This window comes from Seriola aureovittata, chromosome 8 (assembly GCF_021018895.1).
Source record: "Seriola aureovittata isolate HTS-2021-v1 ecotype China chromosome 8, ASM2101889v1, whole genome shotgun sequence".
Taxonomy (NCBI): Eukaryota; Metazoa; Chordata; class Actinopteri; order Carangiformes; family Carangidae; genus Seriola; species Seriola aureovittata.
In genome coordinates this window covers 21184577-21210914 of record NC_079371.1, presented here as the reverse complement: position 1 = coordinate 21210914, position 26338 = coordinate 21184577, and the positions used below count along the sequence as shown (strand labels likewise).

Here is a 26338-nt window from a genome sequence, read left to right as displayed (position 1 = left end):
AAGAGCACAGTTAATTTAACCCCACAAAAACACGGCATGTAGCAGCTTGACATTGTTCAGTGTTACTCCACAGAGCGTTTCACACAAATCCTCTAAAGTTTCTTACTCCATACTTGGATCCGAATCAAAGCATACCAAAAGTTTGCAAGGAGGGAAACAAGATGGCCATACACAAAATGGCTGCCACAGAAATGGCTACAGATAGGATTACATCCAATGAATGCCACAGATTCTTTTCTTCTTTTTTTTTTTTCATACTTTTGGTGCTTCAACATTATATCAACACTGCCTCCGTTTCAGAGGTCAGAGTTCTGGAGGAAAACAGTGCGCAGGGGTCAGTCAGGAGCACAGGTCGGGAGGTTAAGGCTTCCTGGTTCATCTTCGCTCTGCCATGATCATCCACTGGAGGATTAAGATAATCCATCTGGCCTTACTGTACCTCTCCACCTCGCTCTCTGCTGCCAACTCAATCAGATCAGCTCTTGTTCTCTATTATTCACTAAAGGTGGGGAACAGGAGGAGACCCAGTGTGCGTGTGTAAGTGTGTGTGAAGAGAGGGGGCGGGGGTACACTGAGTACTTGCAGTGTGTTTGGGCAGTGGTGTGTATGTTTATGCAGGTCTGCATGTGTGTGTATGTGTGCTAGTCGGTCAGCAAAATGGGCTGAGGTTGCGGTCTGATGGGGGGGCAGACGGGCTGAATCATTGTTCTGGACTTGTTTGAGGCTTAAAATGTCAACATGGTTCAGCTCTGCTGTCCCAGTTAGCCAAGCATTAACCCAGACAGCCGGACTGACCACGGGTGTGTTTATGTAAGTGTGTGTACGTGTGTGTGTGTGTGTGTGTGTGTGTGTGTGTGTGTGTGCGTGTGTATGTGTTGTGGTCGCAGACAGTGAGCACAGCAGCGGGGCTATCTGCTAGATCTGCCCATGCCAGCGGATTTAAGCAGGATTTAGCAGCGCGCAATGCATTTGTTGTTCTTTCTGATCCCTCACGTTTTAACAAGACATCAGGGGCTGGGCCCCTCTCTGTCTCTCTCTGCCTCTCCCTTCTTTTTCTCTCAGTGTGTAATCTCACCTTATCTCCAGCCCCTCATTTCATCATCACACACATCATTTCACCACTAAATAACTGACTCTTCAGACTTGCCGGGGAAGGGAGGACCGTGATGCCTCCTGAAAGAGACTGATAGAGTAGTGTGTGAGTGTAAGAGGAGGGGGGGGTTATGATCGCCATCCCTCCTCCTCTGATGTTAAACACTGGCAAACGGCCAGCCATTGTAAGAAACGATCATTTAAAAAGTCCCATTTTCTGAAGAAATACCCCCCATGAAAATGAACATGATTGGATTAAGGCCTTTTCAACATTCATGGGCATTCTTCTTTGACAGGGGCATTACCAAATAAATGACTTAATTTACTAAAGCGATAAATGCAAAATGAAATTTGCAAAACGGTCAAAATCCTGCCCGTCAGCCCACACACGCACCTTTTTTTTTTTTTTTTTGCTGGATATGATGTCATGAAAGCATGTGCGGACAGGGGCTCTCGTACAAAGATTGGAAGCGGGTGAGACGTTATTTCCCCGCTATTGTCTGATGCTCATGGGAGTGAGGCGGGGGTGAGGGGAGGGGAGGGGTTGCGCTAATTCAAGGGCCGATAAGAGAGAGAGAATGTGGGGTATCCTTTGTCCTACCTCTCCCAGCAATTTACTGGTTTTCAGCGGCAACACTCTGCATGTGCTCATATATGTGTGTGTATATTTGTGTGTGTGTGTGTGTATAATTGACATATGTCTTCATGTGTTTTTGTGTGTGTGTGTGTGTGTGTGTGTGTGTGTGTGTGTGTGTGTGTGTGTGTGTGCGCACCATGCCTTGGTACACGTGCGTGCGTCTATGAAAACATGGACACAATCAGGCTCTAATTGGATCTACAAGATGCATCAGTGAGGCATAAACAAGTTTCCATGGCAACATTAGGCTTTGTTGCTGACCACCCCCTCTCCTCCCCACCTTCTCTCTATTCCTCCCTCTACCCCCCCAATCTCAGCCCCCTCTATTTCTACTCCCCAATCTCATTCCCTCTCGCTTTATCCTTCCCGCTCATTCACCTCCTCAACATTTCCCTCGTTCGGTTTTCTCTCATCTCCCCTTCTCCATCCTCCCCCTCACCACCCCCCTCACCACCACCACCCCTCATCTCTCTCTTTACACACACAAAAAACACCTACAGAAAAACAAGCTTGAAACCAGAGGGAAAAAAACGAAAGACCATGCAAACATCACAATTAAACCTTGATTTGTTTCGCTCAACAAGTAGGTGTTTTCTATTTTCTGTTTCTTAGTAGGGAAATTCTTGGCAACTTTTTTTTCCATAATGTTCTGTTTCAAATGTGTTAAAAACGTACTTAAAAGCCCACCTCTCAAATAAAACAATGTGCCTCACACCCCACTTCCCGGTTTTACAACCCATTTATTTGATTATCAAAGCGAGCCGCAACAATTTAGATGAATAATTAAGATTTCCAAAATCATAATATCTTAATATCCCTGAAGGATTTAATCACAAGCCGGCCCCTGTCATTGATTCAATTTTCCGAGCAGGCCTCCTATTTGGCGGTTAGATAGCTATCCTAAGTGAATTCTCCGCTTCTGTTTCCCAGCCTTTGTTAACTGTCTGCTATAATGAGGCTCTGGCTGCTGTGGAGGTCTGGAAGCGCCATCGCAGATGGGAAAGAAGCAACATAAAAGAAATAGGGCAGCAATTAGTGTTTAGCCCAGTTTAAAAGCCCTCCACTTGGCAAGCTGCAGCCCAGCTCCAGTCCAGGATGTGAAACTAAACTGGTGGGCTGGGACTTTGTCTCCCGTTTGTCTCTCTGTTGGCTTAATCAGCGCCACTCCGGTGCTACACACAGCCACGCAATGGAGAGGAGGAGACGAGTGACTGAAGATTATTGTACTTTTGAGGAGGTCGAAAGGGAAAAAGGGGGGAAAAGGGAGGTTGCATTGCATCTTTCATTCATGTTGTCTGGAGACTTTATAAGACCTGTTGATGAAAGAAGTTTGAGAGCACAGAGGAAGAGCCGTGCAGATACAAACGATGTTTCTGGGAAATGACCCTGAACGTGAGAGAGCCTTTATCCCCCTCATGTCAAACGAGGTGGATCTGCCTGAACCAAACAAAATAAAGAGAATCATTTTCAAAACAACCAAATGAGGTTGGTTTTGTTTCATCTGGATGGCTCCACAGCGTGCTCAATCCTGTAAAGAGCTTATACAAACAGACCTACGCTACAGCGCAGCGGAGAGAGAACAGAAAACAACGAAGCAGTGGAAAAGAGAGGCGAGAGGAGAGAGCCCCCTCCTCTTTCTTTTTACATTCCACTGGTGAATATGAGCACATGATCTCACATATGCTACACCCCCGCCCCTCCACCATCCCCACCACCTCCCCATACACGCACACACACATGGATGTGAGAGCGCACAAAAGCACTGTGGGGTGCATCCTGGACCTTCCCAGCCCAACTTCCCAGCCACCTCTATTCAAGCGCCTTGCCCTCACCGACTTTCATATAAAACGCCGCCTACACTAAGGCCCACTCAAAGCCCCTTACAGAGCCTCAAACCAGCCCTTCCCCCCCGTGTTCTCCACCCCCGTCCAGTCAACTCAGGCCTCTGCCCCGAGCATTGCACTGGCAGGCAGCCTCGACCGCCGAATGAATGGACCCGAGACACAGGAACTGTGAGAGAAAGAGGCAGAGACGGCTCATATCAACAGAATGGTGTCAAATTGATTTGTTCCTCCTGAGCAGCAGCATGAACATGCCATACATATCAATTAAAATCAATTATCCTCAACTACGTATACAGGGCAATCCATCTCCACCAGGGGAACATGCCAACGGCCCGGACACAGGTACTACTTCTTCCTCCTGTCTGTTTTTTTCTGCAGCCGAACAGTCGATCTTTCTCTCTCTCTCTCTCTCTCTCTCTCTTTCTCTCTGGCCTTTAAAGCACACGAGTGCGCCATGTAAAAACAAACACATACACACACTCCACACACAATCATCACCACAATAGGTACTCTATTCCCCTTGCTATCAGCGTGGTAATTATCACGCCAGGAACAGCGTTCCCTCAACAATTATCATTTCTCTCTTGCACTATCCACAAAATCAGTGTGGCTGCTTCCCTCCTGTTATTACAGATGCCACTTTCCATACGGCAGCCATATTTACAGCCGTTTCAATCAATATTGCATAGGCTTACAGTTCGGACAGATTTTACGGCTTCTCGTGAAACATTACAGTAATTCACCCACATGAAAGGGTTACACTTAAGTCCGTAATGAACACAAAGCTGTGTTATGCAAAGGGTATTGTAGTTGAGCTCTTGTGTAATATATATATGTAGCGTTGGGGATTTAAAGCTTCACTCGCCAGAGGCCGTCTATGTTTTGTGTAATCACAGGCTACAAACCCATCCTGTTCTCATTCAAGTCAATCAATATTAAATAATTGTCTGCTGGTGGGGACTGTTTCAGCCTTAAACCACTTTCAGATCCATCAAGATAGAGCCACATGCTCGCTCAGGCTCACAATGGAAACATTCAAACAGCAGCTTCTGAAATGGCTTCGCTCTTGATATGTGGTTAAGATCCACTGAGCGCTGTTGACACAGTGTGATCATTTCATACTTGAGGAGAAAGGCACATATCATCAAACTGTCAGCATGTTTGTACGGCTATAGAGAAATTCGCCACATCTACAATACTGTCAAGTCATGTGAACTGTCGTCTATATGATTAACAGATCTGAAACCAGCGCGGAACGTCTCCCTCTTGCGTTTGAAGCTTCGCCGTGGGAAGGTGTGCTGGTCGCAGGTCTACGCTCGTCACCGGCAGCTCAACCCCAGCGCTTGTATACATAGCTGGCTTCTGTCAGGCTGTCGCAGGGGCAGATGTTCTAAGGAAGGCCTGGCTATAAACACACATACATAAACACACGCCCTGGAGTGTACACACACTGATTTCCTCACATGTCAAACACAGTAAACAAGTCGCCTCAATGCTAGTGCAGGCCACACACACACACACATAGAGAGAGACACACGAACAAACACAAGGATCCTGAAATTAAGGGAAACAAGGCCCATCTGGCTCCAGAACTGTTTAGCAAAGCAGGAAGGATTTGACCCTGACTATAGAAAAGCAGGACAGACTCGCCAACGGGTAGTGGTATTGGATAAACTGTAAACTCAATCCAAGTTTCATTTAAACTCCAGTAGGCCAAACTTGGCAACAGTGACTTGCTGAAAAGCAGAAAGCTTGGTATTTTCCCTCCGGGCTGTCCCCATTAACGGGACATAAATGAAGATGTCAGAGGCAAAAAAAAGACAGACAGAATATCCTGAATTCCACCCTGCAGAGAACAGCTTTTGTATGTGTGAACACAGACACCCTCTCTCTCTCTCTCCCTCTCTCTTTCTCTCTCTCTCTCTCTCTCACACAGACACAGACAAACACACTAGCTTCAGTTAGCTCAGTCAACAGGCTGGCATGCACAGCAAATCAGATTCAGCGTGACTCATAACAGTTGCACAGACGAGTTACAACACACACACACACACACACACACAGAGTGAGAGCGGCTGACACACACCTCTCATGTTCACCAAACAAGCTCAGTATGCTTGCCCTCGATCACTGTCACATGAGGGGTTAGCATCCCACCGTTGGCGGCTGTAATGAGCTAACAAGATGACACCCAGATGGCCTTGCCACAAGGAGGACAGAAGTGGACGTTGTTACTAGATGAACATGCTGAAGAGCACCGTTGAGCGAGAGGAGTGTCAGAAGTCATTAGGGAGGAGAAAGAGCATAATCTGTTTCTTCTTATGGCCTCTGTGGTTTCTGTCAATGCAGAGCCCATCCCTCTCTAAGAGCAGGGGAGTTAAGCGAGCATGGGTGTATGCGGTTGTGATTGAACGTCATCCACGGTATCACTGACAGCAAGAGAAGGCCCAGACTGTTGCTCTCTGCGTCTCCACTTATTCATCCTGGAGCCCAGGGACTGAGCTTTTCCAGCTGGAGGGCTGGGTGGAGAGGAGAGGAGAGGAGAGGAGAGGAGAGGAGAGGAGAGGAGAGGAGAGGAGAGGAGAGCAGAGGAGAAGAGAGGAGATTTGGCTTGGCTTGGCTAGACGAGAGAGCTTAGGTCAGCTTCAGCTTGAGTTTAGCCCTCATTCTGGGGTTGCTCTGTGACCCAAACACACACAAGCCTCTTTCCTCCTCTCCTAGTTCCTTCCCTGGCCACGACACAACACACACACACACACACACACACACACTCACACACACATGCACAAACACATACACACACAGCCAGCTGCCTCCCATCACTGAGGAGCAGCCACAGATGGGCTCTGCATGCTCCGTAAAGATCTCTCCACAGGCCCAGTCTACAGTCGCTGCCAAACCCGCCTGGCCCGAGCCCACTGTATGTGTGAGCGTGTTTGTGTGACTGTGTGTGCAGATATACGTGTGTCCATACATGCCTGAGTGGGTGTGTGTGTTAGTGAGCCAGACACCCTGAACGTGCCAGGGTTGGTGTGTGTGTGTGTGTGTGTGTGTTTGTGTCCGTCCGTGTGGTGGTCGAGAAGCTGGACAGTCCTGGAGAGAGGAATCCCACAGGACTGAGAGCTCCAGAGCAGAGAGTCAAGAGCTGGACCAGGATGCAAGGTTGTAATCAGTGCCGAGCAGAGCAGGAGGGGAGAGAAAGCAGGAGAACCTCAGAGACGAACAATAGCATCTCTCACACTCCCCCGATTGTGTTTCACTCCCATTTGGGGGAGCGAAGACGAAACTAGAGAGAAAAAGAATCATAACCATTATCAAACCCACGCAGCTTGCCCGGGTTGTTCACCAGCGGCCATTTTCTGCTCCATATCTCCAACCCCATTGATAAGCCCTCAGAAAGCATTTCTCAGAAAACCTGCCCTTTAAAGTCACTGCTCAATCAGGACATCACATGTACTAATAAACACACACAAGCACAGCCAACAGCCCACACTCACACAGCTCCATATTACACACTACTTATTTAAATTCTGTTTGGCTTAGATAGAGCCAGTCATGGTTAAATTCAATTTTTTTTAAAAACATTGGCCTCCTATCTCAGCATGGTTAAAAATTAGTCGAAGGATCACAGTTTTAGACTGAATAATGAAGCAAAGTCAAGCTCATTCAGGATGAGAGACAGGCTATGGTTTGTAGCTAAAGTTAGGTAATTTTCCTAACCCGTGCTCCGAATGAGTCGGCTCTCAGACACGCCAGGGAGAGAGAGAGGGTGGGGGGCATTATTTGCCCGGCACAGCAGTATGTTGGCACTGAAACATCTGGGAATCAAATCAGCAAAGACATCACCCAAACAAACCTGACACCCATTACTAATGAGGCCTTTCTTGAAGGAATAATTTGACATTGTGGGAAATATGTTTATTTGTTTTTTCTTCCCAAGAGTTAGGTGAGAGAAATGACATCACTCATATCTGTGCAGCACAAAAAAAGGAGCTGGGGCCAGCTTAGCATAAAGACAGGAACCAGGGGTAAACAGCTAGCCTGGCTCCACCGATAGGTAACAGGATCCGCCTACGAGTTAACACCACAATGAGTCATTTTTACACTTTTTTATAGAGATTAAACAACTAAGATAAAACATGTTAATTAGTAGATTTAGAGGTGTAGGTGGGTGCATTTTGTCCCCTTTTGACGGAGCCAAGCTCGCTGTTATGTCTGTTTTTTCGAGTCTGTAAAGGGGCTTTTTTTCCCCTTTGCCGAGAGTGTGTGGTGGTGATTGTTGCATTTACAAGACAAGAGGTTATAATACAACCTCTGGGCAGCGCTACGTCTTCAGAGCAGATTGGAGGCCACAGTCAGTCACTATCAGAAAGTGACAAGACAGGCCCGGCCTAGCTGGTTAGCAGGCTAACTTCAGTAGAAGAAAAAATGTGAAAGAGACACCAGTTAGCATTAGCGGTCCTTTCCACCTCTGGACAAAGCTCTTGGTACAGGAATGAAGCTTGACAGCAGCAACAGCTGTTAATGCTAACGCTGGCTATGTAGCAATAGCAAAACTTTCAAATAGCTCCTTTAAGCTAGCGTTGGCTTTAGCGTACAGACATGAGAATTATATCAATCTTCTCATCTAACTCTTGGCAAGAAAGCTAATGCCCGCATTTCCTTGATAGGATATCTTTTTTTTTGCCTGCCCCATCCCCTTCCAAAGAGCGGGGTGTGCTACCCAAAGAGTTGAGTTTGTCTCCGTCAGAATATAGAAATGAACTGCTTCCAGTCTGAATTTTATGGCAGCACTTTACGATCAAAGAGGAGCTGAATCGATATTTTATGAGTCTGTATGTTGTAAACAGGTGTTAATATGGCACAGCTACAGAATGTCTGGAATACTGGAGAGAAACCAAAGCCTTCCTGGAGGAACAAAGGGAAGACATGGTGCACAGAAAGCAAATCAATCAATCTCTGCCAGAACACGTCTGGCTCTGACAGCACGGTTCTGAACCCAGAAGTAAAAGATAGCATGCAGCAAAGTTCAAAATACTTTCATTGTTCATCTGTCAGTGTGAAAGACAATTGCAAGGGAGAGGGAGGGAAAATACTAACACAATATTTATCTTGCGTCCCCTTCCCTCCTGACTCACTCTTTTCTAATGTATTCCTGTTATTGTGAGGAGCGCTGGGAGATGGATGGGTAGAGGAGTCCGGTAGGTGATATGTGTCTGGTACAAGCACAGTGCAGTCACTCACACATTTCCCCTGTCTCCAGTCTCAAGCAACAGCAATAATTCAGTCACCAACAAACAGCACTGGGGTTTTTTTTGTGGCATTTCAATTGTCGGTGGTTGGTGGTTTTTCTTCTGCATTGTTCTTGAAACTGCTTCCCTGGGAAACTGGGAAAGTCAAACAGCTGATGAGATGTCACCTCATGAACTCTCTCCTCAGTTTCACACACTCACAAACAGCCACGTCGGCGATCTGACACACACACTCTCCCTCTCAACCATTCTTTTTTCTCCTTACACACACACACACACACACACACACACACACACACACACACACACACACAATTCTAAGGATCTCTCACCAACTGCTCGTCAAGCTCAATGGCACACAGCGCTGTCTAAACAGGCTGTGAGCTGCAGCTTCAGCCTCACATGCACTGACTGCTGTTGCCTTTCAAGGCCGGTGACTCTTGATCATATCATGTCAGAAATGTAAGTCTTATGATGGCTGCCGGCCTTCTCTTCCCTCGCAAGTCACGGTAAAAGCTCACAGAGAATCTAAGAGATTTCCGTAGAGCGTGAACACATTCCTCTTAACTTTTTTTTTTTGTTGTTTTTCATTTAGCCTACAGCGGCCAGAACTTGAGAGAACGTGTGTGGTGCAATAAAACTTAGCTTTAACAGTCATTTCCCTGTAGCGATATCTGTTCACTGTGCATGCCCGTACCTGGGCCCCACACATGCCTGTTGTGACTGGTCATGCGGTGCTATATGGGGGTGCATGTACGAGCTGAGGAATTATCCTGTGTTCGAACAGGGACATATGCATGCATGAGCGCACACAGACACACACACACACACACACACATTCTTGCGTGTGCATGTACATTATATGCACACAGACACACATTCTCTAAAAGCCAACAGTAGCGAAACAAGAGAAGGTAGGCCTCTCTGTGTGCGACTGACAGAATGAATTACACGCTGAGCTAAAACACTAGCTTCCTGTCTCACACAACAGCACTGGATGGGCTTTCAGATGGATTTCGCTGAATCTTGTACAAACAGTGAGTCAATATCTGGGTAATGGGCAATCGTTAAAGAAGAACAATTCGCAAGTGATTTGCGGAGAAAATGTGTGTTTGGGGCACTTTGCACCGCAGTCTGTCACCCAGCCATAACAAGGGCATGGTGCCAATAGGTTCCATTTGCAGGGCTTGACAACGGAACTGCATGCAGATATCTGAATATTCCTGATCCCTTAATATGTGCAGTGACTTGATATTCTTCATTACAGACAGGCCTCAGAGAGAGAGAGAGAGAGAGAAAAAGAAATTCTCCTGATGAAAAGCTGATAATTCTGTCTCTAACGATTCAGGAAGCCATGAAATCAATGACAAATTTGTGTTATGAGCAAACGTACAAGACATTTTAATCCTTCAGCACTTTGCCTCTGATATTTATGTCTGTCGCCAGCACTTTCATTATCATAAAGCGTGTTTAATATTTCTCAGCTGTGTGAGAGGAGCGCCACACTACAGATGATTGAGTGCACTAGATTTAGTGGCTCTCTCCGTCTCTCCTTCTCTTTCTCCAGCTGTGTCCACGTACTTCAGGACCTATACACACGACAGAGTCGACCGAGAGAGGGGGCAACAGAGAGGAGAAGAGAAGGAAGGAGGCGAGGGGGGGGGCACTGTGCAAGCACTGAGGACATGGTGCCAACCAGAGAGGCCCACCGTGCCTCAGTCCCATCTCTCCAGCTGAGGGCTTTGATTCGCCTGATTGTCTCCAATATTGAGACACACAATAAACACAACACTTGGCGTCCATTTGCAATTCTAATCAGTCCCTCTCAACTGGCCCGGACAACCCAGCTACAGCCCTCTGGGATATCACTCATCTGACTGCAAAATAATGACACAATCATCGCCATGGCTACGCTCTATACTGCAGCCCATGAGCGGCAGCACAGAGAGGATATTAATACACAGGAGTGCTCGGAGGACTAAATGAATTAGCCAGGAGATTAGCTAGATACCAGGTTAATGAATGTGCCACGCAGGCAACTTCCCCCGTCTAGCATTTGGGGAGCGTTCACACCCCTTTTCCACAGAAATGACTAGTGGCAAATAGGCAGGCTAGCGGGTCCACACCTGCTTCTGCTGGGCATGCTGCAACAGGATTTCAATAAACCATCTTCTTTCAACGTGAAATCTGGCTATGTAAACTCAGGTCGATCGTTTCTTGATAAGAACGAAAGTTGCAAACTTCAGCACTATCTGATTTTGACATGCTGTAAAGTGACTATAAACCAGCATGCAGGCTGAGATGTGATCGTTATCCACCATAAAAGTCTGTGTTTATGTTGAACTATGTGAAATAGTTTTTCTCTTTCTGGATGTTAAGAATGATAAATCAATGCAATTTAAGAAGTTGAAGAGATAAGAGGGGTTTTATCTTTAAAAACTGTCCCAAAATCATACATCTGTGAATTATAAAAGCCCATCTGCTGGGTTTTCCGGTGCTGTTTTCATTTACTTGACAACATGATGGTAATAGATGCTTGCAGATAAATGAGAGCAAAGTGACATGCAATCATCCACGTTTTAGTAGCCTTGATGTATTTGCTTTAACAGTCACCCGGAGATGAGAAGCTCAAATTTATTTCAGAAAATAGCAGGCACATCTTACGAAACTGGCTATTTGACTTGCAAATCATTCAGATGATTCATAACGGCGACCGTGCTTGTCTGCCCTCGTTTCCATGTGAGCACGTGAGCGTGCCTGCATGCATACGTCCAAGTGTGTGTGTCAACACTTGCACAGGCATGAGAATGACAGCCTGTCAGTGAAAGAAATGTCATTATCTAGCTGATGTCTGTGTGAGCTGTGACCGAGGGAAGGGTCACATCACTAGCGGGGAGTTGACACTCTGCGGACAGGAAACATTACTTTCTGATTTCCCTCTAGAGGGGAAACACTCTTGTCACAATCTGCAATGCTACTGTTCGACCTCATTTGGAGGTTATTTCAATACGCACAAGAGAAAAGTGTGTTATGTGTGCAGCACACTCATGACAATAACATGACAGACACTTATCTCAAAAGCTTTTTTTACACAAGTCATTTCTTTGAAACAACATAGTGGGGATTTTTTTTGTCTTTGTTCACAAGGCCTTGGAAAGAGGAGTTCTGGTAACCCTCTCCCCTCCCTGTCCTTAGCCTTTGACTTTTTCAATGTAACAACAATACAGGGGTTTTAGTTTAGTGTCCTGCAGTCGATCTGTTAGGGCGCTGATAAGAGAAGCTGATGGATAGGTTTAATCAGCCAAGCTCAGGGATCAAGAACACGGGACAGATCAATCAAACGCTGTGTGGTTTATAAAAGAAACAGCTTTGCAGTGTCACGGGGGTCTCTTCTGCCGGCTCTTTTTTCACAGAGGAAGGAAACCAATATTAGCACAGTGAGCTAAATATAAAAAAAAAGAAAAAAAAAAGAAAAGCATCTTCAGTAACTGTGTTCAAAACTGCACAAACTAATGTGACTAAAGGTAATAAGCCAAATCCAGTGGAAAAGAGGCTCAGCAGAAATGAAAGAGGCACATCTGTAATCAGTATACGGAGACCATTAAACTCCTACGGCAACTCTCTGACAAAGCATAAAGCTAAATGTCCCTGATCTCTAACATACTAAATACCTCTTGACATAAACTGAAATAAAACTCCAGCTAAAACCTCCTGTGAAACATAGAAACTGAAACAAAACTCGCACTGAAATCAAAAAGGAGCACAAGAGAAAGACAAAAAGAAAAGAAAAAAAAAAAAGAGCTGAAAACTATCTCCACCGAACAATCAACAGATCTTCATATAAGAGAGAGCAGCAGGCGCAGCTATAACTGGGACGTGGTGTTTTTAATACACAGCTGCCGTCTTTGTCTTAAAAGTAGCTTCTTATCAGAGAATTTGAGTGACAAGTCTATTCTGCGCTTACAATCTCAGCTCATGATTGTAAAAGACAGCTACACATGTCCCATCCAATCCAAGACAAATTAGTTACTCTTTCTTTCCTCCCTTGGATGGGAGATCTTATCCAGGCGGACATGCTTAAGTTGTCAGTGGGTTTCTAAAACCCATATTGAACAGCATATTGACTGATGCAATCGCGGAGACACACATCATTAGGCTCATTAACAGTGAATGTAAAAGGGGAGGACGGCCTAACTGGTGTAGCGGGAGTCTGTGTCTCCTCTGATAACACTCGCCTTTAACAAGCAGAGCGCGGGCAAGATGCAGGCTGTCGGTATTAAAATGAAATGTGTGTGTGATGTGCGTGCTAATAAATAGCTTGTTTGACATGAAGCTATTCTCATCCACACAGTTTGTTCTGTGATAACCGGGCGGATTGTGGCCTCGTAAAAGACGCTCCATGTGTTGTTTTAGGAAGCCATTACAAACTGGGCCGTCTCCATTACAAGGGCTATCTGATCATTATTACCACCATCTGTAAGGCACACTCAAACCTTAATCTGCACAAGCCAACCACAGCTGACTCCTGAGCTAGTGAACACACACATATCCACACTACCTTCCGCTGTGAGATACATATGTGTGTGTATATATTCAAACGTGACACAGCAGCTGTTCCCTCGTCACATTGCGGCTTTCAGGTCAACACGTTTTAGTCCGGCCTACTTAAGCAACGCTGAGTGGAGCACTACAATCCTGCTGAAGCCACTGACTTGCAAGTCTCTGTGCAAAGCTGAACCCCAACACCCGTGCAATGCAATCACAATCTCCCAGCCAGAGCTGCCCGCACCCTTCAAAGGCTCATCACAGGACGCACATCTAATGCAGGGAGAAGGCCGGTTAAAGCCTCAGCCAGGCATACTGCTTTGAAGGGACTGCTCCAGTCCCTCCAATGGGAGCCAAATCATTTCCCTTGCCTCTACTATTCCATTGTGTGAAAGGTGCACCAAACGGCTCTGTTTGGTGGCGGCATGTGGGGCGCCTTCAAGGATCACGCCACTCCATTCCAGGGCAGGGCCAACACAGGAAATGAAACTCTCCCCCCAGATGCACAGGGGCAACTCGAAAATAAATATATTCATGCATTCATGTATATTTCAAATACGAATTTGACTCAGCCCGCATAATGCACATGCAAGGTTCTGACTTTGAGATTCTTGACATGCACGAGGTGCTACAATCAGAAGTGCATAAATAAATCAGAAAATGCAGCAAACAGAGCTACTAAAAGCAGCAACACAGGCCTGGTCCTGGTGCGCAGAAAGGACTCACAGAGGTTTGTCTGCAAAGAAAAGCTTTCATCTCAGAGACAGGAGAGGAGAGGAGAGGAGTGATGTGGTGGAGGTTTGGGCTGTCATGTTTCACGGTGGGGGACTTGAGAGACAGATGAGGAGAATAGCTAAAAGTAGTCGAAGTTTTCAGTGCAGGGGGAAAATGGAAGATGAGACAGCACAGCACACAACAGCGCGGCACATTAAGATTAGTGAGTTAAAATCACAGTGTGAAGTATAATATTACTGAGCTTTTAGAGGAGAAACTACCACGGTTACTCATTAAATCGAGTCAACGCAAAGCCTTCGGTCTTATTCTCTGCATAGTTCATAAAGCGACCAGTGAGGTTTAGGATATTGTGTTTGCTTTAGCAGACCTTCACTCCTATTTCCAATATTCGAGAGATGAGAGGCTTCCATGGCCAAGCACATCATGGGGGAGAATAAACACACATCTAATGGGAAACATGTGTGTGGGAGATGAAACGGCCTCCCTCATATGAATAGGATGAAATATAGACCTGTGTCCTGCCGTGCTCCAATCACGGCCGTAAGAACTCGGCGTGGAGGGGAAACGGCAGACCCCCGACAGGCTCTCTCACTCAACACACACAAACTGCCAATATGGCCATTCTGGAGCGGATTCATGTGGAGGCCGGGGTCTGACAGTGACATCTCCATTCACTCTTGAATTCTTTTTCTCTTCCCAACATGCATGGACACACACATGCACTCACACACACACACACACACACACACACACACACACTCACACAGAGCCAGAGGCCATGGGAGGAGGAGCAGCGCTGGGGCATAAAAAAGCCTTTCTCCCTGCCGTGGGTCTCTGTGGGGTTTAGCATGGCATTATGGGAAGATTAGACTTTAGAGTGCTCTACTATCTGATGTCATTGTTGGTTTTACGTTGTCTGGATGGCTTGTGGAACTCGGACCTGATGGCAGGCACATTTCTCTCCAAACAAAATGCTCGGGGTTGCAGTTGTGATTGATTGCAGGTTCCTTTTGTATCTGTCTGGTATGGCTCTATTGGAAGAAGAATTAGTCAGACAAAAACGCATGGAAAACGCACCACATCTGACTCCATCAATCAAGTCAGCAATCAAAATAATTCAATTAAGAGACTTAAATCCCGCTGGCTTACGAGTTCCTGCTCCAATAGCCCAGAGACAAACTCAATTTACTGACAATCCATACATGATAGCATTAACTCCACTTTAAGGCTCAAATCTTTTTCCATTACTTACATTTTCTAAATATCAAGGGGAATGCAAAGGAAATAGCTGAGTTATATTGTTTACTTAGGAAGAGGACAACTCAGAAAAAATTAAATAAACAAGACCAACTTCTAATACATAATGAAATTGCAGACAGGCTGTCCAGACAGCTAAACTAATTTGCAATTTGTTTAGAAGGAGACTTGCAAAACACAAGAAACTTTAGAAATGTTTTTTATAGGTCTAGTAAATGGCCGTACATCAGAGATGCAGGATTGTGGAGAGACTGGGAGAGGGAGGTTGCTGAATATGTGTGTAATTGTCTTTTTCCCCCCGTTTCCGAGGTGTGAAAGGGAATGCAGGGTTGCACTGGGGTGTCCCAGGGAGAGGCGATTGAAGCGTCAGTCACAGCTGCCACACAGAGCCCCGGCGCGCAGCAAATCCCAGGCCCGGCCCTCGCAGGCAGAGGGGCCGGGGCCAGGCCTGGGAGCAGCAGGAGTCCCACGGGCCTTTTCTTCCAACTCCTCTCACCAGCACAAGGGGGACTGGGATCATGCTGGGAGTTTGCTTAGAAAAGGCTGAGCCAAAACTTGGCAGAATGGGTTAACGGAGGCATGCATACACACTCACACACACTCTCTCACACACACACACACACACACACACACACACACACACACACACACACACACACACACACATACACATACACACACACATACACTCCAATGTTTTTTGGGCTGTCTGTCTTGCCTGTGGGCATGGTGGGAAAAAAAAAAGACGAAGTAGAGGAAAAAAAAAAAAAAAATCAAAGATAAATCAAACCTCCAGTTAACATCTGAAAATTTGGGACACGCATTTACAGAGAAACACACCGAGAATGGGCAAGAAAGGGTCTGTTCAAGCTAGATTACCATAGAAATTAGTGGTTTTTGCTCAATGCCTGGGGAGCCTAATAGTGGTAAAGTCCTGAGGATTATACACTGTGCCATTTCCATGCTCCCCCTAATAGTCTCCATGTCCTGCCTCTGTATGCCATAGATGGATTATGATGCTTTATAATTAACATGGGGGAGGGGGGTTGTTACAGACCGCCCATCTGCCATGCTGACACACTTACGGGGGGTATCCCTTGGGAAAAGGGGGCTGCTACCACACTATTCCATTACTTTATCATTCTATCATTCTATTATCCTACCACTCCATTCAATTACACTGTCACTCCATTAGTGTACTCATAACAGTGAACAAAGAGCTCCATGATGATCATAAATGATATGTTCGGGGCTGGTTGGGTACGGTCATGCTTCATCCAGTAAAATATTACCTGTTACAAAAGTAAAACTCACTGTGGTTCCACTGAGGGAGCCACAGGTAAGAGGAGAACTTCAACTGCCCCCACAAGAACTGTATATTATATTATATTACATTATATTACATTACATTACATTATATTATATTACATTATATTATAAATGCTGTGTGTTAACAAATTATTGTGGAACAGGAAAAAATACCAGAAAATTCCATTCATATTTTTTTTACTTTGACAGATGTTTGACAGTAAGAAATAACTCAAGGTCAACTTACTAGCTTTTTTTAAGAGCATTTGTCAAGGTCTTCCTCAGCAGATGGAGTATGTTTCATGAGAGAAACCAAAAAAAAGGTAGAATTACAATTATTAATAAAGCTAGTAAGTGAATCTTGAGATTTTTTGTCTTTAGTCTACTGTATTTTTTGTAGTTTTGGGCATGTGATTAAGTTCCACAAAAAGCCAGTAAAATTGGTGCTAAAGCTTGTAAGCAGACCTTGAGTCAAGACTTTTGGTCTAATATATTTTTCTCAATTTTATATATGTACTTAAAAAGTTCCAGAAAAAGCTAGTAAAATTACTCATGAAGCAAGTATGTGAGTTTGAGGAGTTTTTTAAAATACCTTTTAAATTACTTTTAATACTTTTGTAATGCTGTAGATGTGATTGAAAGCTCCAGAAAAAGCTGGTAAAAATTACTAGTAGTGGGTTAAGATATACATTTTTTGTAGTCTTTTAGATATGGTTGAAACTTCCAGAAAAAGTTATAAAGTTATAAAAGTTATATATAAAATAACTACTAAAGCCAGTAAGAGGACATTGAGTTGATACTAAATTTCTTATAATTTTGTAGATGCAGGGTTAGGGTTACGGTTAGGGTTAAAAGTTCTGGAAAAAGTTCTTAAAATAGCTAGTAAAGCTAGAAAGTAGATTAGTGTAACATTTTCATAATTTTAATATATGTTTGTAATATTTTTAGATGCAGCTGAAAGCTCCTGAAAAAGCTAGTGAATTTACTAATAAGACAAGAAATTGCCCCTTGAGTTAAGATTTTTCTTTCTTTGTTTTTCAGCACCAACAAAGCAAGAAAAATTGTCTACAATTGCATCAGAATTTCTGTTCCTCGGTTTCTCAGTAAAACCACAACAGGACTCCTGCTCTGTCCTATTCATTTTTTTTTTTGGTCATTATTTGTTGGGATCCGTCATCCCCTTCCCTAAAGTCCGGGCGAATTAAATTCAAACTTTCCCACAAAAGTCTTTGGAGTGCCACAGACTGGGGGAAAACAGATCCCTCGCTGCCTGTATGCTGGTGACAACTCATGACGTCTTAAAGAACTTGTAGTGCAGCTGGCTGTTAAGGTTGCCTGCCCGCTGTTTGGGCCTGGCGACTGATGAGGTCTGCCTCCACTGCACAGAGGGGTTCTCTGAGAAAGAGTTAAGTCTATGAGGTCAGTCCGGAGGAGGAGGTTACGAGTTCCCGAGTCGGAGCCGCAGGGGTAATGGTTTTAGAGATGGCTGTCACACAGATCCGTTCCACTGTCCAACACCGCCGCTGATCTCCACCAATCCGAGTCCGCTTGCTTTTCAATCGCTCAACTTCTCTCTCCCTGTCCCCTTTTCTTCTTTTCTCCCTCTCTTTCCCTCTCGCACTGACACATGGAAGTAATCTGGGAGCTCTATGCTGGACTGAAAGGATGTGCGGTTGAGCCCAGGACTGCGTTTCAACGCTCTACATTAGCTTCCTTTCCTCTCCTGTTTAATCCCCTTATTTTCAACTGCTCTTATGTAAAAGAACTAAGATGGCAAACAAAAGGCAGACTTTGCCCATTCAACTTTTTTCCCCACTTCCTGTAACTGTGCATCGCTACATTTTCTCTTGATTCAGCTAAAGCGCAGTCGAGGCGGCGTGTAGAAATCTAGAGGGAAGCTTTCCAGCACCAGCGCCTGTGCCTCTGCTTGGCAGAGCTGGAGCTGATGGGAACTTCCTGGTTGCTGCCAGCCAGGCCTCCGTCTAATGAAGCCCGGTCGCTAACTGCCTGTAAGGAAGCCACTGTTCAGCCACTCCACACTCGTCCACCGCTCGGCCCTCAACACTTTCACAGGGGCACACTGGCACGCTCCTAACACTTCCTTAATGCTCCACTGTGGCTGGACAAAGAACAATAGCACACCGACATGCACTCTCAAGCACTCATTCACTCCCATAAGCCTATACTTGTCCTTTTCATATGAGCCTTAGTGTCCTTTAATTGCAGTGTGAACACAGAAACTGAGTAAAAATAAACAATACTCATATTGATTTGCAATTTATTTTACAAAATAATTGGACTAGCAATTATTGGACCATAAAGACTGAATATCTAATATTATGTGTTTGTTTTGGCTCACTTAGCTCTTAAATTAATGCGGTTTTCTATTTAAAAAAAAGGAAGAAGAATAAGAAAGAAAGAAAGAAAGAAAGAAAGAAAGAAGAAAGAAAGAAATAAAGAAATAAAGAAAACAAAAACTATGTTGAGTAACGTAAAGTTTCAACAGCTTTTGTCATAGTGTTTATGACTCACACAGACACCCTGCCCATGTCTGTCACACCTATGTGAGTATCAAGTAGTTTCATTCTCTGATTGTCAAGATATTTATCAGTCGTCTATTCAAGAGCTATTAAGGGGCTATTATTTTCATTATCAATGGATTTGCCTTTTACTTTTTTTGGGCTGACTCCAAAACACTAAGATTTGAATTTCAAATGATACAAATCAGAAAAGTAGGAAATTCTCACGCCTAAGAAGCAGGAAACACAGAGTTTGTGTTTGATAAATTACAAGCAATTCATCAGTTTTAAGTGTCAGCAATATGAAGATATATATATACCATGAGACAATATCAATTTGTCAACCGTCAGAAAATGTTATTTTCTTTATATTGGTTTCTATCCTCTTCACATTCCCAGGTGTATAAGATGGTTGCACCAGTGTGATGAAGTATCTTGATCTGTCAGGTTTTTTAATTCCCTGGGTAAACAAAAAAAAAAAAAAAAACCTCAGACATTCCTGTCTGGTTAGTTTCTCAGCTGAAGTTCTAAGAAACAGAGCCAGTATATTAAAATAAATACTGATACTGTGACAACATTAAATGTGCCGTGACAGAAGATCTTATCAATACGTGATGGATTTTTAAAGTTGCTGGTGATTGTGTTTGGCCACCAACTGATTAATAGATTAATCTTTTCAAAACTCGGCTCTCCCAAGTGATTCATTGCATTCAGCTGTTGTCCCAGTTGTGATTCAGTCCCTATAATATGCCTTGAAAGAAAATTGACTGTAACTCCGACTCATGAGGAACAGAACATGAAGGAAAAAAAAAAAACGCCTAAAAAAATTAGTTGCAAGCCGGGGTAATGAAGCTCGGTTTCATGTGCACCACTGCTTGCATATAAAGACATGAACGCATCAATAACACACAAAAAGCACAATGATCAGTTTTCAGTGATGTGGCAGCCAAACCACCAGCGGATAAAGTGAGTCCATCTGGAGCGAAACCATGATGGAAAAGAACTGCATTTTTTCCATGAAATATCCTAAAGCACTGCAGCCCCTTTCTGAGCCCAGGTGCCTCACGTAGATAACCAAATGAAGAATCTCGTCGTTACACACCGCTGAAACAACAGCCATGTCGACACAGAAGTGCACACACATAAAAGCAAACGCAGCTGTCCTTATAGCGAGACACAGGGTGCCTTTACAGCACCACGGGCCAGTTGCTTTCCACAAGTATTTCTTATTGGTTGGCCCTCTCTCTGTCTCTCTGAGTGGGGCTCAGGCTCTAAGTCCTCTCTGTGTGTAATGAGATCTGTATCAGAGGGAAACATGATCAGAGTCTATAGGGGGGAGAGAGGGGGGACTCGGGGAGGCAAGGAGAGAGAAGGTGTATATCGCAAAGGGGTAAAGGGGGCAAGCAGCAGGGCGCGGGGCAGGCAAGAAACAAAAACAGGCCTCTGACCCTCTCAGCAGTGACCCGCAGTGCAGCGAGCAGCAGAGGGGAGCGTTCAGTCGACTCTTTGCAAGGAACCAAATCCTGTTTCTGGTCTAAGTCCTGAAGTTTCATCCGGCCTCTTGTTCAACAGGTTGCGGCAGATTCGAGTTTTGCAGTTGCAGCTTGTTTTTTTTAAACCTCCTTCTGAAATCCTGGTCACATTTAAATGTCAGCGTTGTAGAGCTACTGTGAACGTCACTTTGCAGGAGCCAAAGATTTCTCTGTGTTCGAGAAAAAACCTTTAATACATTTCCTCTGATAACAGCAGCTTCTAAAAGCAAAGATAAGGCAGAAGTTTGTTTTGTCCTAATTACCTCATGTTTTTTTTTTTTTTTTTTACTCCAATTATCTTACCAGAAAAGGAAAATCAGGAAAATAAAACTTGAACTTTAATTAGGCGTTCTGTGCTGCTATTCCACTAATAGCAGACAAATAACATTATGTTGTTTTCAGAAGGTATTTAACAATAAACTTGCCACCTCATCATGTGAAAGTACAGGGCCTTTTCCCCCCCCTTAAGAATTACAACATTAAATTGCCTCTCTATTTTGGAAAAAATAACCTTGTTTGCTAAATATCACAGTGGTAATCAAATCCAGTGTAATCATCATCAAACTCACTGAACCTTTAAACCACGCAAGCACGTTATAAACCAAATCAGTCAACTGTTAAACTGGGAGCCAGGCAGCTGAGGTCAACGGAGAGCAAAATAAGATGAGTAAGTAAAAGACCCACAGCAGCAGAGGCTTTAGTGGACTTTTATCAACACAAACGCCTCTCTCTCTCTCTTAGGCTATTTTGTGTTCTTTTGTGGGCCTCAAAACTGACTGAGGCCAGAAAAATGTCTACAAACTGTTTCCAAGCCTCACCAAAATGCAATGAGTTCAACACTAGTCCAGCAGACTCCTGGCCGGCCTGTGGCTGTTTCCTCGCTTTGCGCTTTCAGACGTGCCAGCATGTTTTCCATCCCTCTCCCATCATCTTGTTTGTCTCCTGAGCCGCTGCAAACAGGCTGTGGTAGCTACAGGTCATGAGGTAAATATTAGCTAAGGAGGGTTAGAGGACGTGCGGGAACCACTCAAAACAACCTTGTCAGATTGTCATTAAAATGGCATCACTGCAGCATTCCTGAGCGCAGTGTTGAGGGTGCATGTGTGAGTGTATGTATGGAGTCTGCCTGTACGTTGCGGCGCTGGCTTCAGCCAAACCGACGGGACGTGATCAGTCATAACAAAGTGACATTTTCTGGCATAATCCCACTCAGCTAAATGAGAACTAATCCGATTTGCTCTGATCAAATGTTAGGCAGTTCTTTACAGGGCTGGGGACGTTGACACATCAAGCCTTCTTCTGCACAGTTGACCCCCCCACCCCTCCCTCCCACCACCACCTCCTCCCCCACCAGCCCCACCCCGCACTCATCCAGCCTCAAATTAAATATCAAAAAAGGTCTGATACATCCTGCAGCAAAGCTAAGCACTTAAGGGATGTTTTCTTCTTCTTCTTCTTTCCAGATTTCCGGGCGCTACAGCAATGATGTATGTTGCCTGTTCAAGCATGCTGGGAGGAAATCAATTAAGCAAACCCCAGTTATTGATAATGCAGGAGCGGGAGTGATAGCATCCTCACATGGAAATCCATAACAGAGAACGCTCAGAGGGACCCGCACATAAACCTGCACAAGCACACGCACACACACACACAGAAAAAACCACACACACAAACACACACACACCATAGTGGCCCAAACCTGCTGGTTTCCTATACTTTGTCTCATAACTCATGGCCTGTAGGGAGGCACTGGTATTGTTATATATTGTGTGTATGTGGTACAGTGTGCAAGCAGAGGGCCAGATTAATTTATTAGCTGAGGCAGCAGTGCTCCCCAAAGTAGGAACAGGAAGTAAGACATCGTAAATCTAGATAAGTCACCAGATAGTGTACTGTACATTTCTATAGGCCTCTCTTTCTGTTATTACTGTGGAGCAATATAGGCCAAGACAGAGAGATGCAGTTTAAAAACAACAAACAGTGAAGACGGACAAATATTCCTTTTTTATTGCCAATCAGACACCGAAAAACAGGTTTGTCTTTTGTTATTGCAAAGCCTGCACGCAGCAAGATAATTGTCTATTGTTTTCTAAGTGCAGAGCAGCAGGATAATTAGGTTGCGAGAACACAGAGCAGAGTGCATTATTGTTCCACTGTGAACTTTATGAAATATTCGGCCGGCATGGGGATTTTTTACAAGGAGCAGAGTGGAGGAACAGATGGAGAAATGATCTTCCAATCCCTAAACCCAGCGTGGTAACCTTCTAAGACATTCCCTCCAGGTGACATCATCAATCAATAAATGTCTCCCCCATTTTTTTTTTTTTTTTTATCATTTGTCTTCTTATGGCTGACACAAGGTGTGGGTTTTTGTGCAGGGGTAATATGTGTGTGTATATATATATATCTCTGTCTGATGATGCTCATTGTTCCACTACCTCTGCAGCTATAGTCAAATAAAAGCTGATGGGCCGTAAGTCTTACCATTAGGACCGGGCCACACACACACACACACACACACACACACACACACACACACACACACACACACGTATCTACCCACACTCCAATGAACATGGCAGCAATATTCATACTCGCTGACTGCACAACGAGCTCCTATGACATCTGACATTTGGGGGATAAATCATGGATTCACTTGAATGAATAAGTTCTAGTTATAAGCTGGTCGAGCTACTCTCCATTTCCCCTAGGTGCTGTGAACTCAAATGAAGGTCAACTCCTCAGCTACAACCACACAGAAATTCAGAAGATTGGGGTTTTTTTTTTTCTTTCTTCTCCCCTCCCTCTTTTAGTTTATTTTCCCCTTATGTATGCTTTCCAACATCATGCAAATGTGGGAGTCAAGTCTAAGTGGGTGATAATTGTTACCAGAGTGTGTTTTATTATCAGCAGTCTGGGCTCACTCTGCTTGTTTTGATGGGAATAATATAAATTTACAGGAGAAAAAAAAATTTGCCTTGCTTCAGCTGCTTGCTTTTGAGAAACTTGATTTGATGTTGAGAAAGAAATGATGCTGGATGCAAGCCAGGGCAATTAAGAAAAAATTAAATTCATTTCAGGCAGTTATTCCTCTGATATCTGAAAGCATCTTATCACACTTTTTTTTTTTCTTTTTTGTGAGGGGGGGCTGAATTCAAACTTGGAAGAGCTGGAACAGCAGTGTGGCCTGGCCCTTTCAGAGGCCAGACAAGAGCCCCATGTTCAGCGCTCCTGAGAGAGGGACTGAGAGGAGAGACATCCTGGGTTACAACTTGACACGCTTGGCATGCTTTACCTGTCTTTTCTCTTTCAATCTTTACACAACAAATGACATCAGCTACAAGGAAATTGTAAGAAAGGAGCGGACAAACTCTCACAACTCCCAGATTTAAGTGTCCAAGAAGACCTTCCCTCTGGCGACGTATAAGTGCATGTAATGTTAGTTATGAATTGCTATAATTAACTATTATTGTGATTGAAGTGAGGCCTACTGTATTATGTATAAGCCTGTGCCTTCTGTGTTTCTTTGGTGTTGGGAAATTCCCCACTGAGGAATAAATCAGCACCAAACTCTGCGGCGCAGGAGTGACAATTAAAACGAAATAAATTCTGTTCTTTTTGAGATAATTGCCACATTTAACAGAACATTTAACCCAGCTTGCACACAATGGCAACTTTTCCAGTAATGTTAGTCCTCCATTACGCACACACCCAGCGAGTTTGGCATGCTTGTACAAATGAAATACGAGACTTACTTGGGATTCTGCGAGCTCCAAATTATAGTCTCCAGCGATTTCGCCGAAGGTAACGCCGACCTGCACATTAAAATAAAGATCCAGAGGTAATACTTCCAACAACCGAGTCCCGCCATTCTGATAAATGTACAGACTGTGAGCCGATTACTCAGAGCGTCGGACTGTGCGCCTGGCAGCCTTTATCTGTGGTTCGCCCGGTGGGAAGGTGAGCTACGATCAGTCGGGAGCATGTGAGGTCGATATCAGATACATGTCCCTCTATCCAACTTCTTTTAAAAAATGCTCCGGACCCCGGTGTCCTTGACTGAACTGTCCGCAGGACGTGAGAATGAGAAGACACCCCTCGCTTCTTGGTAGGATCTGGAAGGGAAGCAGCCCCCGAGTGTCCTGATTGACCTGTGGCTGAGACAAAAACAGCCCTTCGCGACCTTCTTTTCTTTTTTTTTTACTCTAAAGAGACAACTCGACGGTGCGATCTGATGTGCGATGACACAGATCTAACCAGTCGTTCAGTTTTTGGAGACACAATCTGGCGATGCGGCTGCCCGATGAAGCGCTGCGCCGTGCCTTTTGTCAAAGCTCCCCTGATGGTGTCTGTACCTGTCGCTGTATATAGCTACCCTACAGATGACCACATTCATCCATCAGTCACAACTCCGCAGCACGCTGGGAATCCCGAGGTCCACTTCATTCCAGTGTTATCTTTCACTCCTCCCTCCCCTTTGCTATTCTTCTCCGCAAAGGAATTGAGTTTCTATTGTAAATATTCCTCCCGGCTCTCAGCGCCGTTCCGCGTGCGTGTTGCGCTCCAGCAGGGGTATGCCTCTAGTCCAACTCGGGCATGCTGCGTGGCCGGTGCGTAAATACAACTGCCCGTCTCCTCCTTTTTCGCTCTGCCGCGCGGACACAAAAAGTGCCGATGGACGGTTAGACCTGCTCACCAGCCCGCTCGGTGCCTCTAAATCCGCTCGCCAACATTTCCATGCCGGTGTACCCTTGTTAATCGTCTGTAAAACTCTCCGTGCTCCGGTGTGTGCAGCAGCTCGAGCTCAACTGTAACCCGAGCCGAGCAAAGCGAAGGCGGGAGGGAGGGGGGAGAGAGAGGAGGGGAGGGGGGGGCAGCCCACAGTGCGAGCCGCGGCCAATCACAGCGCTCTGTCCGAACTTGGAAGCAGGAAGCGAAGGCATTTATGGGGACGTGGAGGGGTGGATGGTGGGTAGGGAGAGGGAGGGGTAGTGTTGGTGGTGGTGGTGTGTGTGTGTGGGGGGGGGGGGCTGTTATTGGGTTGACCCCACATCTCCACCCCCACCACCTCGGCCCGAGCCATCGACCCAAATTGAAATGGACTTTGGAGTTATTCGTCATACTGAAAGCTTTGGTGAGGAAAACGAGCGTGATAGGCTGCTGGAGCGTGCGTGAAAGTGCTTACAGGGGCAAAAGTTTGGCCCCTTTAAATCCAGAACCTGAATGACCCTGCAGATCCCTAACTTCACTTTATGCCATAAAATTTCTATAATTTAAGCCTATCAAAACCTCCTCTATAGGGAATTATAATTAAGTCTGTGGTAGGTAGGATAAGTGAATTTTTAATGTTTTGATTCTTTAAAGAAATATTCTATACTTAACCGTGTAGGGTTACAGTATGTTATTCTGGTCCTTTCTTTTTTCCTCTTTGAAGGGAATGATGATTAATGGTCTCTTTGGATCTCTTCCTAGTTGTCCCCTTCTGGGATAATGAACTGCATGAGAACTTAGTCTCCAGTGTCAATAGACAATAGACGGTCGGTAGCCTATAGTCATCGGGCCATTCATTCATTGAGGAAGAAACGCTTGACACATAATTGATCATGTCCATGTCTGT

At 44.9% G+C, this 26338-nt stretch overlaps 1 protein-coding gene across 1 annotated transcript in view; it reads right to left on the bottom strand.

Annotated features, from left to right (window-relative positions):
- efnb1 (ephrin-B1) overlaps positions 1 to 25525 on the bottom strand; it is a 61510-nt gene extending 35985 nt beyond the window's left edge. The window contains exon 1 of the mRNA XM_056382568.1: positions 24477 to 25525. Within this exon, the coding sequence (XP_056238543.1) occupies positions 24477 to 24592 (116 nt within the window). The 5' untranslated portion in view covers positions 24593 to 25525. The remainder of the gene's footprint in view (positions 1 to 24476) is intronic.
- Between the last annotated feature and the right edge of the window lie 813 nt (positions 25526 to 26338).